The 11,340-nt window shown below is 38.7% G+C and overlaps 1 protein-coding gene across 2 annotated transcripts in view; it reads left to right on the forward strand.

The window, feature by feature from the left end:
* Nucleotides 1–1,262: 1,262 nt before the first annotated feature.
* The window catches only part of LOC137982331 (fibroblast growth factor receptor 3-like), a 75,124-nt gene continuing 65,046 nt past the window's right edge, over nt 1,263–11,340 (forward strand). For both annotated transcript variants that reach the window (XM_068829410.1, XM_068829411.1), the window contains exon 1: nt 1,263–1,372. In XM_068829410.1, the coding sequence (XP_068685511.1) occupies nt 1,306–1,372 (67 nt within the window). In that variant the 5' untranslated portion in view covers nt 1,263–1,305. The remainder of the gene's footprint in view (nt 1,373–11,340) is intronic.

Consider the following 11,340-nt stretch of genomic DNA (forward strand, 5'->3'; position numbering starts at 1 on the left):
GAAACACTATCAGCCCATAGTGCCCGTCCGAGGAAAATACCCGGATTGATAGTACTCGTCCGTGAAAATACCTCTGTAAACAAGCGGCCTTATGGAAAATAAACAATCGAAATTGTATTAAGAGGGTTTTTGTTTGTTTTCTTTTTCAAATTTTACATTAGCTGACACGGCTTTCGTCTAATAAAGTTGAAAATAATTCAACATGATTTTTGAGCTGGCGCGCGGAAGAAAATTTAGTGGTGAACAATAAAGACAATAGAGTGTTTATGTCTCGGAACTATCGGTCTGAGAGTTGCCCCTTGGAAATTTGATGTTCTTAAAACTAGCATATTTGTTTTAAGAACATCAAATTTCCGCGGGGCAACTATCAGCCGATAGTTCCGAGACATAAACACTTTATTGTTTTAATAGTACGCGCTGAACCGTTTACTATTTGTTTTATAACATAACCAAAACAGCTTGTGGTTTGTGACATCCTTTGTCCTCTTTGAATGTCTCTTGCTCATGAATTCGTCGAGCTAGGTTTTACTTAGAAAATCGCTTCGCCGATGACCCTTCAGAGCCCTTTTTTTAACGAAGATACCAAAAAGTAATCAGCATTTTCGGCAGTAGACTGGTCGGTCATTATTGCAGCTTTCTTTCCCTGTGCACGTAGCAGTGCTGTCGTCGTAACCACTCACCCTCGGGCAAATAGTAAATGAGCAGTTGACCAATCAGTTATAATCGAATTTACCCGTCCACGCGTATGTAGCGTGCGCCCAGCCGGAAATGTAACTGGGCCTTGATAGATTGTGCTAGTAAACTTGATGCCGTGAAAATAGCTGAAGATAATGAGTAGTCGCTCATAATTTGCTAAAAATGCAAAGAATTCTGGTCGATATAACCGTTTCCCTATTTGGTCTTAAAGAGCATGTTTCGCATACAAAACACTTCGATCCCCTTGCATTTATCATCAGTGTCGATGGAAGAGCCGAGAGGGAACGGTTCACATTGAAACTACATCTATTCGAGATTTTAAAGAAGGGGCCCAAGGATTGACAAGGATATGTTCTGCGCGGCTAGCCTGGCACTACTCCCGTCCAGTCTCCGAATATAAATTATATATTTAACCCATGCATCTCTTAGGCACTCCTCATTAATGAGTAAAATCGTCTGGTTTTAGAAACAGTGAAATATATTAAGTCTCACTCTCAGGGCTCAAACTGATTAAATAATGAGTGTCTTATCGCTTGACCTCTTCCAAAGCCAGATTAAATTTGAATAATTTGCAACACACTAAAGTGACGCGTTGCAACTACTTGGATCATGAGAAAGCATAGCATTTTTAGTGTCGGCCAAGTCCTTTTCATTGTAATCTTTCTTCCAAGGGCAGGTAAGAACGTAAAGATAATAGACAGAAATGTCAATTAATTCGGTGTCGAGTACATGTTGAAGACTAGCTTATTTCATGATGCTTCAAGACAATTCAAAGCCCGAATTATCATCTCAATCTACTCTCATTCTCTTCTTTGAGTATTTACCGTCGAGGAAATGATCAGTCATTAGTCGTACCTAAAAGTTAGTTATTTGGCCGAAGTGTGAGTGTATAACAACGACATATCCCTAAAACGCTTCCGCCTGTGGATGCTTACGTAAAGACGACAGTGACAGACTTACTAATGAACGCTTTGCTCAAACGGAATGCACTCAGCAAATTGATTTTGCCTTTCAAGCCAAAGACCGTTGTAATCCTTTCTTTATGTTGTAAGAGTAATACATGTCATTAAAATTGTTCAATGCGGCTTTGTTAGAACAACATTGATCAAAATAGCAAACAGTAGTTAATCAAGTGTGAAAGTTCATGCAAAGGTACGGTATTGCAGACCGTGTCAGCCGAGGATGCAATTTTTTTGCGGCAGAAGAAACGAACGTGGACAGAGTGGGTTAGAAGAAACGTCCCCTATGCATGTATATTCCTGTCAATGGATGAAGTATTGAAAATAATTCAGACATGCAGTTAAAGCATTCCTCCGTAGCCGTGCGAACAAATTAAAGCTATTTCTCTTCTAAGCAGGGTTCTGCATGCGAGGCAAAAAAATGACTTCAACAAAGCATGGCTTGTATTTGCATGACCAAGGATGATGAACAGCTGTTAAAATGTGCAAATGGTAAAGCTTTCTTCTTTGTCCGACTGGAATACAGAGATTGTAGTCCAGATTTCCAAGAGCAAGTCAAATACGAACGACCAACGACCTTCTCATTACTATTTTGGATACTTTGCCTCTGAGACTTAGTGGACTTTGGCCATTTTAAACTTGGTCGAAAATGTACGGTATCCGACAATGTACTGCAAGGGATGTTATATGTTAAACCCGGTGAATCAAAGGAAGATATCTTTTTATCTCTCGATGATGACTCGGGGATACTCGGAAAAAAATCCGAGTGCTCCTTTTTAGGAGTCGACCTCGCGACCTTCCGCGTACTACTTCGGATGCTCTACCACTGACCTGTGGGAACTCGTGTGAGATGAGGTCATGCATAATGTCGAAAAAACCAAACTTTGGGCAATCAAAAAGGGCGGAGACAATCCAGTAAACCAATCAAAACTTGAAGTAATACCACGTAGCTGACACAAACCGCGGGAAAATGTGCTCTCGCAAGCCACGATTGGTTTTGGTTTTGGTTTCACTTCTGATAGGTAGAAAAAATGGCGCGAGAACTTTAACCACTGAGTGAAGTAATTGTAAACCAAAGCAACTCGCTAATTACTATTGACACTCAATTGAAAACCACTCTAAGTAAAGTTCATTATTATTATTACTAGTAATAGTTTTCACTGCATCTGCCCCGTCTAAAATAATATGGATTGAAGTTAATTATATATAAGGTGTTTTCCAATTAATATGTGCTGCACATTGTGATGTCTTCATATTGTTCTACATATAATTATTAAGTAGGTAAAAAAGTGAAAGATGCAAGGAAAGGATGAGCAACAACCAACAGCGTTTATTTTCAATTTCCATCTACGTTTATTTGATACGCCATCAATTGAAAAGCAATTTACATAACTATGGAAAGGATTTGAAAATATGATAGCAAGACAGGAACCGGAACATTAATTAGAAGACAACTTTTCGTCGTCATCTTTTTAATATCTACGTGATTTCTTCCACGTTACCTTGAAATACCATGAAATTGGAACAATATCGGTTTTTATATTTGGATCGTTGAATATAGCTGAGGTCAGGCGCGCGAAGCGCGCCAGCGGAGCACCATGGGCAAGAAATTTTGGGAAATATATGGATTCGAAAAATTTTGGTTAGGATGTCGTGTACGCTTGTCCGCCCGCCCTTACAGGCTGTCGGGGTGAAGGTGGGGAGGAAAGGCGTCCTTTGGGGACGGAAATGTTCGGGCAAGTTTCCTTGGAGGAAAGCGTTGCATTTGTCAAACCGCATTTTTTTCTGCGGGAAATCACACTCTATCTCCCTCTTTCCTCTTAATTTAAAATCTATCCACATCGCTCCTTGGATGTAATGCTCCATACATTGTCATTGTTTTCCTTGATTTCCTATCCACGTTTTTCAACTCACTCTCTTTCCATTGTAGTATTCCTGCTCTAGTTTGAATGCCGCCACTGTCCATGTATTTATTGCTGTTATTTTGTTTTTCCCAATAAGTTATTATTATTATTATTATCATTATTATTATTAGTATTATTAGTATTATTATTATATATGCTGATGTCCGATTTCACCCATAGATCTCTTGCTTGTAAAGCGCATTTGAATCTGCCAATAGAAAATGCGCTTTATAAATTCATATAGCAGTATTGTACTTCTAGATGCTGAGCTATTAACGTAACCTATGCTCCTTCAGGGATTATAACTTTCTATAATATACTAAGTGCAAAATAGTAGAAACCTAACAACATTAATTGAAACCGGCTCGTATGCCTCTGTGTAAAAAAACTAATTTAAAAACAACGTCCTAACATTTGCTAGAAAGACTGGTAGCCGGTTACTACAGTCTTAAAGTCAATTAGGCAGCAACCTTGAATGTCCGAGCGATGTAGAGCGTACTATGACCGATCTCTGCATTAGTCTTAAAATTTTTCTGCACCTAGAACCTAGGAGCACCCTGAGGGATTTTTCCATGTCCACACTCCAGCCTCCCAGCACATCTATGATCACATTGTATTGGTTGATCTTATAACCCTTGTACTGTGCTTTCAGCTCCCATCGAAGCGGTCCATACTTGAGTGCTTTCTCTCCATCTTTCTTGCCACGATTCTCGACCCTTGCACAGCTCATCTCGATGGTACTCGCTATCTTTCCCCAAAGGTTAACTATCTTCGCATCCACCTGGTTTGCCCTCACCTCGTTATGCTCTGCAAAGACGGGAATATCCCAAAACGCTTGAATATCATGAGCTTCATACAATGGCTTGGGTTGTATCTTGGAGTACCAAGGGGGACCTCATCAACCAGCTTAAGGTCCCGTAAAAGCCCCGTAAAATTAAAAAAAAAATATTATTATTATTATTATTATTATTATTATTATTATTATTAATATTATTTTCTTCATCTCATGTGCATGCGGAAGAGGCTCGGGGGTGAAGCATAGAAGGAGAAAGTTGGCACAGAACACCGCTGCCCAAACGTACTTTCCTAACAGAAAACCGTTGCCGCCGTAAAAGATGATTTTTGAGCGAGGACAAAGCAGGAAAAAACATCTTCTCATTCCTCCGGCCAGCCTGTCACCCCTAAACCCTTGTGCGTGCTCGTAAAAACCCGCTTTGTCCTCGCTCACTCGCGCGTCCAGAACACTAAGTAAACAAACAGTTGTGAACAGACTCCAAAAATCATCTTTTACGGCGTCAACGGTTTTCTGTTAGGAAAGTACGTTTGGGCATCGGTGTTCTGTGCCAACTTTCTCCTTCTATGCGTCACCCCTTTGATTGCTATTGCAATTTCTTCTCAGCCGTCGCTAATGTAAGAGCAACTAAAATTCTTCAAGATTGATTGGAATTACTGCTGAGTTTATCGGTAGCAAAACGAAGGGGACCGATGAGGTCGATTGAGAGCTGAAACGGCCGAAGATTTTTTCCGTGCCGCCAGAAATATTTTAACACTAATTTACAAAGGTCGTTTTTCAAATCTGTTGTTATTTCATGTCCAAAACTCGACGTACCAATTGGGTTTCTGTAGTGTGGAAGTTGGGTAAAATTTGCGATTTTTTGAAATGACTGAAATTGTTTTTTTTCTAACGGCCAACACATTCTCATTTCAAACAGCTTATCCAAATTTCATTACTGTGTTATAAAGAGCTAAAGTGTGTTTATATTGTGTTTGTGTTTCATAAACAGATGACGCCGTGTCTTACCGTAAGAGCGAGTTAAATATGTGTTATTTTTCGCCAATTTCACCATTCGAAGGAGGCCAACATGCCGTGTTTTCAAACTTTCTCCAATTTCGCAAAATATGAAAAGCTGTTGAAACTTTTAACGTTATTTTTGAAAATACTTCACTATAGAGGTTACTTGGGCAAAATATGAACGAAATTGGAAATTTCACGACTGACGCCCAGTTCTCAATAATTTCGGACATCGGCTCTTAAGGCTTGTTGTTGTGCGTTGCCGACCAATGCTTCTGTACATCATTATCATCATTGTTATTATTATTATTATTATTATTATTATTATTATTATTATTATTATTATTATTATTACTATCTTTGTGAACTGGATGATCTTTTTTCTGGTTTGCTTCCTAAGGGAGGGGGTCATAGCCAATGACCAAAGGTCCCTTAGACTTTTCTTCTTACTCTAGAGCTCCAACACCATTCTCAAATTCCTCGCCGTTCCCAGTAACGTAGTTTTCTGTAGTAATGAAATACTAATTTTGACAGTCAACTTTCCCAGCCACTTGCCAAGTTTTTTGTTACACTTCCTAATGATCTTACAACAATTGGTACCACCTGCACAGTTCTCATGCTCCACATTCTTGCAATTTCTCTTTTAAGGTCCTGATACTTTTCAACTTTCTCATTCACCTTTTCACCAATTCTTTTATTCACTGGTACGGCAATATCAATAATAGTGCACTCTCCTGTTTATTTACAACTACAGTGTCCGGTATTCTGGCTTCAATGACATGATCACACTGTATGTTCACGTCCCACAGTAGTTTAACCTCATCGTTTTCACTTACATTGTCCGGTGCGTGTCCTTCTTTTCCAGATGATATTTCTCAAGTAACTTCCAATGAACTACTTTAGCAACGTTGCCATGTCTGTTTGTATTCCCTTTGGGCCAGCTTTTTACACTCACAGACAATATGGTTTACGCTCTCACCTTTCTAACCACATAACCCACATAACGTCAATATGGTATAATAATGTCAATATGGTATTTTACATAGTTAGTCCTAAAGGCTTGTCCTTGGCCTGCACAAATAAGTGCTCCTGTTTGGATCTTCAAGTCTGCTTTTCGCAACCATCTCCACGATTCTTCTACATGCGTCGTTTCAGGTATTTCTATAACAAATTGACCATGCAGCCTTTTTTCCTTCCAACTGTTGAGTTTCTCATTGTTCCAAATGTCTTGAATTCATCTTTGCTCACTGTTTCGTCACTCCTAATTACACTAGTAGCCCTTACCCCTTGCAGCAGGACTTCCACAGAATTCTTCACATACCATCCTAAACTGTTTTCCTCACATCTCACACATCCCTCACAGCTTATCAGTCCCCGGCCTCTATTCACCCTTGACACATACAACCAATCAACATCGCTCTTTGGATTCATTGTCAATACCTTTCTAGTCATTCTATCCAAAGCTTTTAGCTCTTCCTTTGTCCATCTTAAAATACCTGCTCCGTACCTCAGTACAGAGACTGCGCAGTTGTTAATGACGTTAATTTTGTTCTTTCCATTCAATTTAGATTTCAACACAAGCTTCAACCTTCTCTTGTACTCTCTCCCAAATCGTTTTTTTCATCTCCTTTTCCCTCATCATATCCACCTCACGAATACCTAAATATTTATATCCTTCTTCCTCAATTTTTCTCATTATTTGCCCATCAAAAAGGGTAATACCATCAAATCTCACCTTCTTTCCTCTTTTCATTAACAAAACCGCACACTTCTTCAACCTAAATTCCATTCCAGTGTCCTAATGAATCTATTTGGTCCTCACTTTTCCCAAACAGTTTCAAGTCATCGATGAAAAGAAGATGGTTCACCTTAAATTCCTTGGCAAGATCATAACTTGCTGTTGATTTTCTCAAAATCAATGTCAATGGAATCATGCTTAACACAAATAGTAGCGGTGACAAACTATCCCCTTGAAAAATCCCTCTTCTATTGTGGATAACTCCTAACCTATCGCCCGATGATGTTAACTCTGTTTTCCATGTCTTCATACTATCAATCAGAAACTTTTTCACATTCTCAGCTATCCCAAACATCTCCAAACACTCGACAATCCAGCTGTGTGGCACCATATCATATGCTCTATTATTATGATTATGATTATGATTATGATTATGATTATAATTATTATTATTATGGCAGACTTAACTGAAATATCCTGAAGTGATTTTACAACATTTGCCGGCCTGTGGGCCTGGGCAATGGCAGGAGCCCATGAGTTAGAGCCAGCATTTCCCATACTAGTACTAGGCCTATGCCACGGCGTTTTCACGAACCGGTTTATTTTTAGATTGCTATTCGCGGGAAATTTCTAGTGCACTTCCGGTCCTCAGTAATGTGATACATCGATGCGATGGAAAAAAAAAAAAAATAGCGGCCAAATGCGGTCAGTCATTGGATGAAGCTCCTTAAAAAAAAAAGGCTCTGTTGTGTCGTGGTCCGCTATTCCACTCCAAATTTCCCACGACATAGCATTCCCAGAGTTCTATGTATGAAAACTTTTCATACTCTCTTGCTGCATGCTTCGTATTCTATTTGGATCGAGCCGAATCCCTCGTAGTGCTGATCCTTGTATCCGAATATGTTCTATTGTTGTTGTTTTTCCCAACGGTTTATCCTTTCAGAAGTGCATTAAATGTGATGCTTGTATAGAAAATGGTTAAGAACTTGTAGTGAAAATGTAGCGGTGTAAGAGCTCAAGTGAAGGCTGCGATGAGGTCGGGCACAACGGAACCAAGATTACGTACAAGAGACATCCGCATCTGCCTTAAAAAACGTCTTACGTCGGAGTATCGAACTTAGGCAAGCCCAAATAGAAGAAGATGCCGTTTCTAAGACTGAGGTAATTTTCCGTTAAGCCAGTGGGCTGCAATCTTGTCCTATGCCGGGTATTATTGTTATGTAAAGTCACTAGAAAACAACAACGTCGATAAAATCACACCTCCTCAGGATACTGAAAGAGCTCCTTGTGTTGCTTTAATTGTTGAGCGCTCCGGGCCAGACATCTCCCCTTTACTCAAGTTTCAGGCCCATTTCAGGCTGCGAGTTTGGTGATATATGCAGATGGTGAGTGGTGCCTAGATAACCCTGTTGTCGAATACAGGAAAATCGAAGGTGGAATGTTAAGTCTTCTAGTTGAGACCCAACTGGTCGGTCTTGCTCGGAAATGGCTTTCCGAGCAACATGTGATGTGCCCTGGTTTGGTGGATCTTGAGGGACAGAACTAAGAAGAAAAACTGGGCTATATCCCCAAAAGCGTGAGCAGGTTTGGAAAAGTAGTCTTTATCATAACTTTGTTATTATTTTATTTTCTCTTTTAGACATGGGATCTTTTGCGCCTTGTTGTACATGTACATTGTTTTTTTTTGTCTTTCTTCGACTGCTTTTTTAAGAACGTCTCATCACATAGGGGGGTATTTTATAAGTACCCTTCGCATAAATGGTAGTGCAATTGAGTCCATCTATAGCGTTCTAAAGTTTGCAAGCGGGAGGGGAAATTTTCAGGTCTTTCTTACGGTCCTGCCCTCGGTAAATTTATAAAACAGAAAGAGATGGGCAGAAATAAGAAATTAGAAAGGGGTCACAGGGACACCTTGGTTAACATAAGGGTTCAAATGATTGTAGTGTTATCATTTCAGATGATAGGTCTGTGGGTTTTTTGTAAAGAGCAATGGCCTGTGTGCTATCATTCATAGCCATCAACATGTCAACAGCAGTGGTGGTGGGATGATCATTATGGCAAGCAATCTCCAGACAGCCATTTTAGAGTTATCACAAATCTTCAATCCCAATGCTAGTCTTAACTTGGGTCCAAAAAAATACTGCATGATAATCAGGTCTGTAAGTCACACTTCACATTATTAGTAACAATGAATAGTGTATAATTTGTGTTTGCAAGTACAGTGTGTATGGCATGGGGTGTCATTATAAACAGTATCACACTCAAATTGATGTGGTTACTATTTTTTGGTTAATGTAAGTGAGAGTTGAGAGAGAGAGACTTTATTTTACGAGGGTAACACGTGACAGTAACTAACATTACTGATGAACTTGTGGCCCTCTTAAGGTACAAAATTACAATGTATAAAAACTACATTAAGAATATATACTATTTACAATAGAATAAGAAAACAAACATCCCTAGAACTCAATTAATAACTAGACAAATCGATTTAAGAACGAAATGCATACAAAAGACTATCTATTGTCATTAATTTATATCAAACGATCCCCTTGTCTTTTGAGAATTTAGTACTCTTTTCCACAATTCAGCCTTAAAGGATTTTAAAGACTTACTTGTTTTCAATGATCGAGGCAAATTGTTCCAGTCCTTTACCGTCCTTACGGCAAAGGTGCGTCCACCCTCAGAGATGTTTTTATGGAGGGGGCACAATAAATTTAAATTACAATTTCTCATGGTTCTTTGATGTACATCGGAGTTTTTTCTAAGGGATGTATTTAAATAGTTGGGTAAAGTACCATTTATCCGTTTATAGGCCAGTTCACAACGCTTTATATACGCTTCATTATAAAAGGGGATCCAGCTTAAGTTGTTAAACAATGTTACTATTCGACTAGTGCGTTGTGCTTCAAGAATAATACGTGCGGCCCGTTTCTGCATGCGGCGAACTCTCTCGAGTGCCTCCTTGTTGCACAATGTCCATACTTGGCTTGCATACATCATAAGTGGTTTTATTATTGCGTTAAAATAGATTATTCTCTGATTTTTCTTTAAGTAGGGGCTAATATGGCGTAAGAGGCCAAGTCGCTTTGAAAGTTTATTGCAAAGTTCGTCAACATGCGCTTCGTAAGTTAGATCTTCATCGATGATCATACCAAGAAGTTTATGGTTTTTAACGTTTGCAATTTCTGCGTTATCCGTTTTTACTTCCAGTTTTTCTGAATCTTGAACTATGCGCTTCCGTAGACGCTTCCCCGTTACCAACAGAGCTTTTGTTTTTTGCATATTCATATACATTTTGTTTTCTCTGGCTGAATCTCTCTACTTTACACAGATCTAATGACAATGCTTGATTTAATGATTGTATGGTTTTCCAGTTTGAACTCGAAGACAAGGTGGTATCATCTGCGTAAATGTCCATATTTGACTTTTGAACGTGAAGAGGCATATCATTGACGAACAAAAGGAAAAGAACCGGACCTAGAATGGACCCTTGGGGCACTCCTTGCTTTACCGTCAACTGTTCAGATGTAGTTTTCCCTAACGAAATAAACTGCTCTCTCTTAGACAGGTAGGATTTGAACCAGGCAACAAAAGAAGGAGTAGCACCGTAGATCGACAACATTTTTAGAAGAAGTTCATGATCAATCACATCAAAAGCTTTTCGAAAATCTGTAAGAACTGAGTTGACTACACAGAACTGTTTGGCAAGCATAATAATATACCATCAATGCTTTTACTTTCAATATTATTTAATATTAAATGTGATTCATAATGGAGCTTCACAAAGAGGTGCTAATTCTAGAAACTGAGAAGGCAAGAAGAAAAAAATGTACTTTTGAAGAAACTTGTTTAAAACAAAAATGATTTTCATGCATTTTTCAGAAACAAACTTAATCAGAAGAACTGCGAAATATTGTTCAGTAAAGAACTTTTAGTTAATATGAAACAAAGTGTGAGGATGTTCAAGTTACAGTGCATGACTGTACAGCTTTGCATGTGATTTTTGATAACAATATTATTTTGATATATTAAATACTGTCAAAATGACCACAATATTGATCAGTAAAGAATATTAACTAAATGATGCACTATATACATGCAAATAAATGCTAATGATGAACAGGTGTATTATCAAAAGTAGCTTGCTTGCTTTATACAGACCTGTACAATAATGCAATGTGTTTTAAAAACGAGGGTAAGAGTAAGACCAAGGGTCAGGGTAAGGGTAAGGATACGAATACAAAAAGT

Source organism: Montipora foliosa, chromosome 13, assembly GCF_036669935.1.
Source record: "Montipora foliosa isolate CH-2021 chromosome 13, ASM3666993v2, whole genome shotgun sequence".
Taxonomy (NCBI): domain Eukaryota; kingdom Metazoa; phylum Cnidaria; class Anthozoa; order Scleractinia; family Acroporidae; genus Montipora; species Montipora foliosa.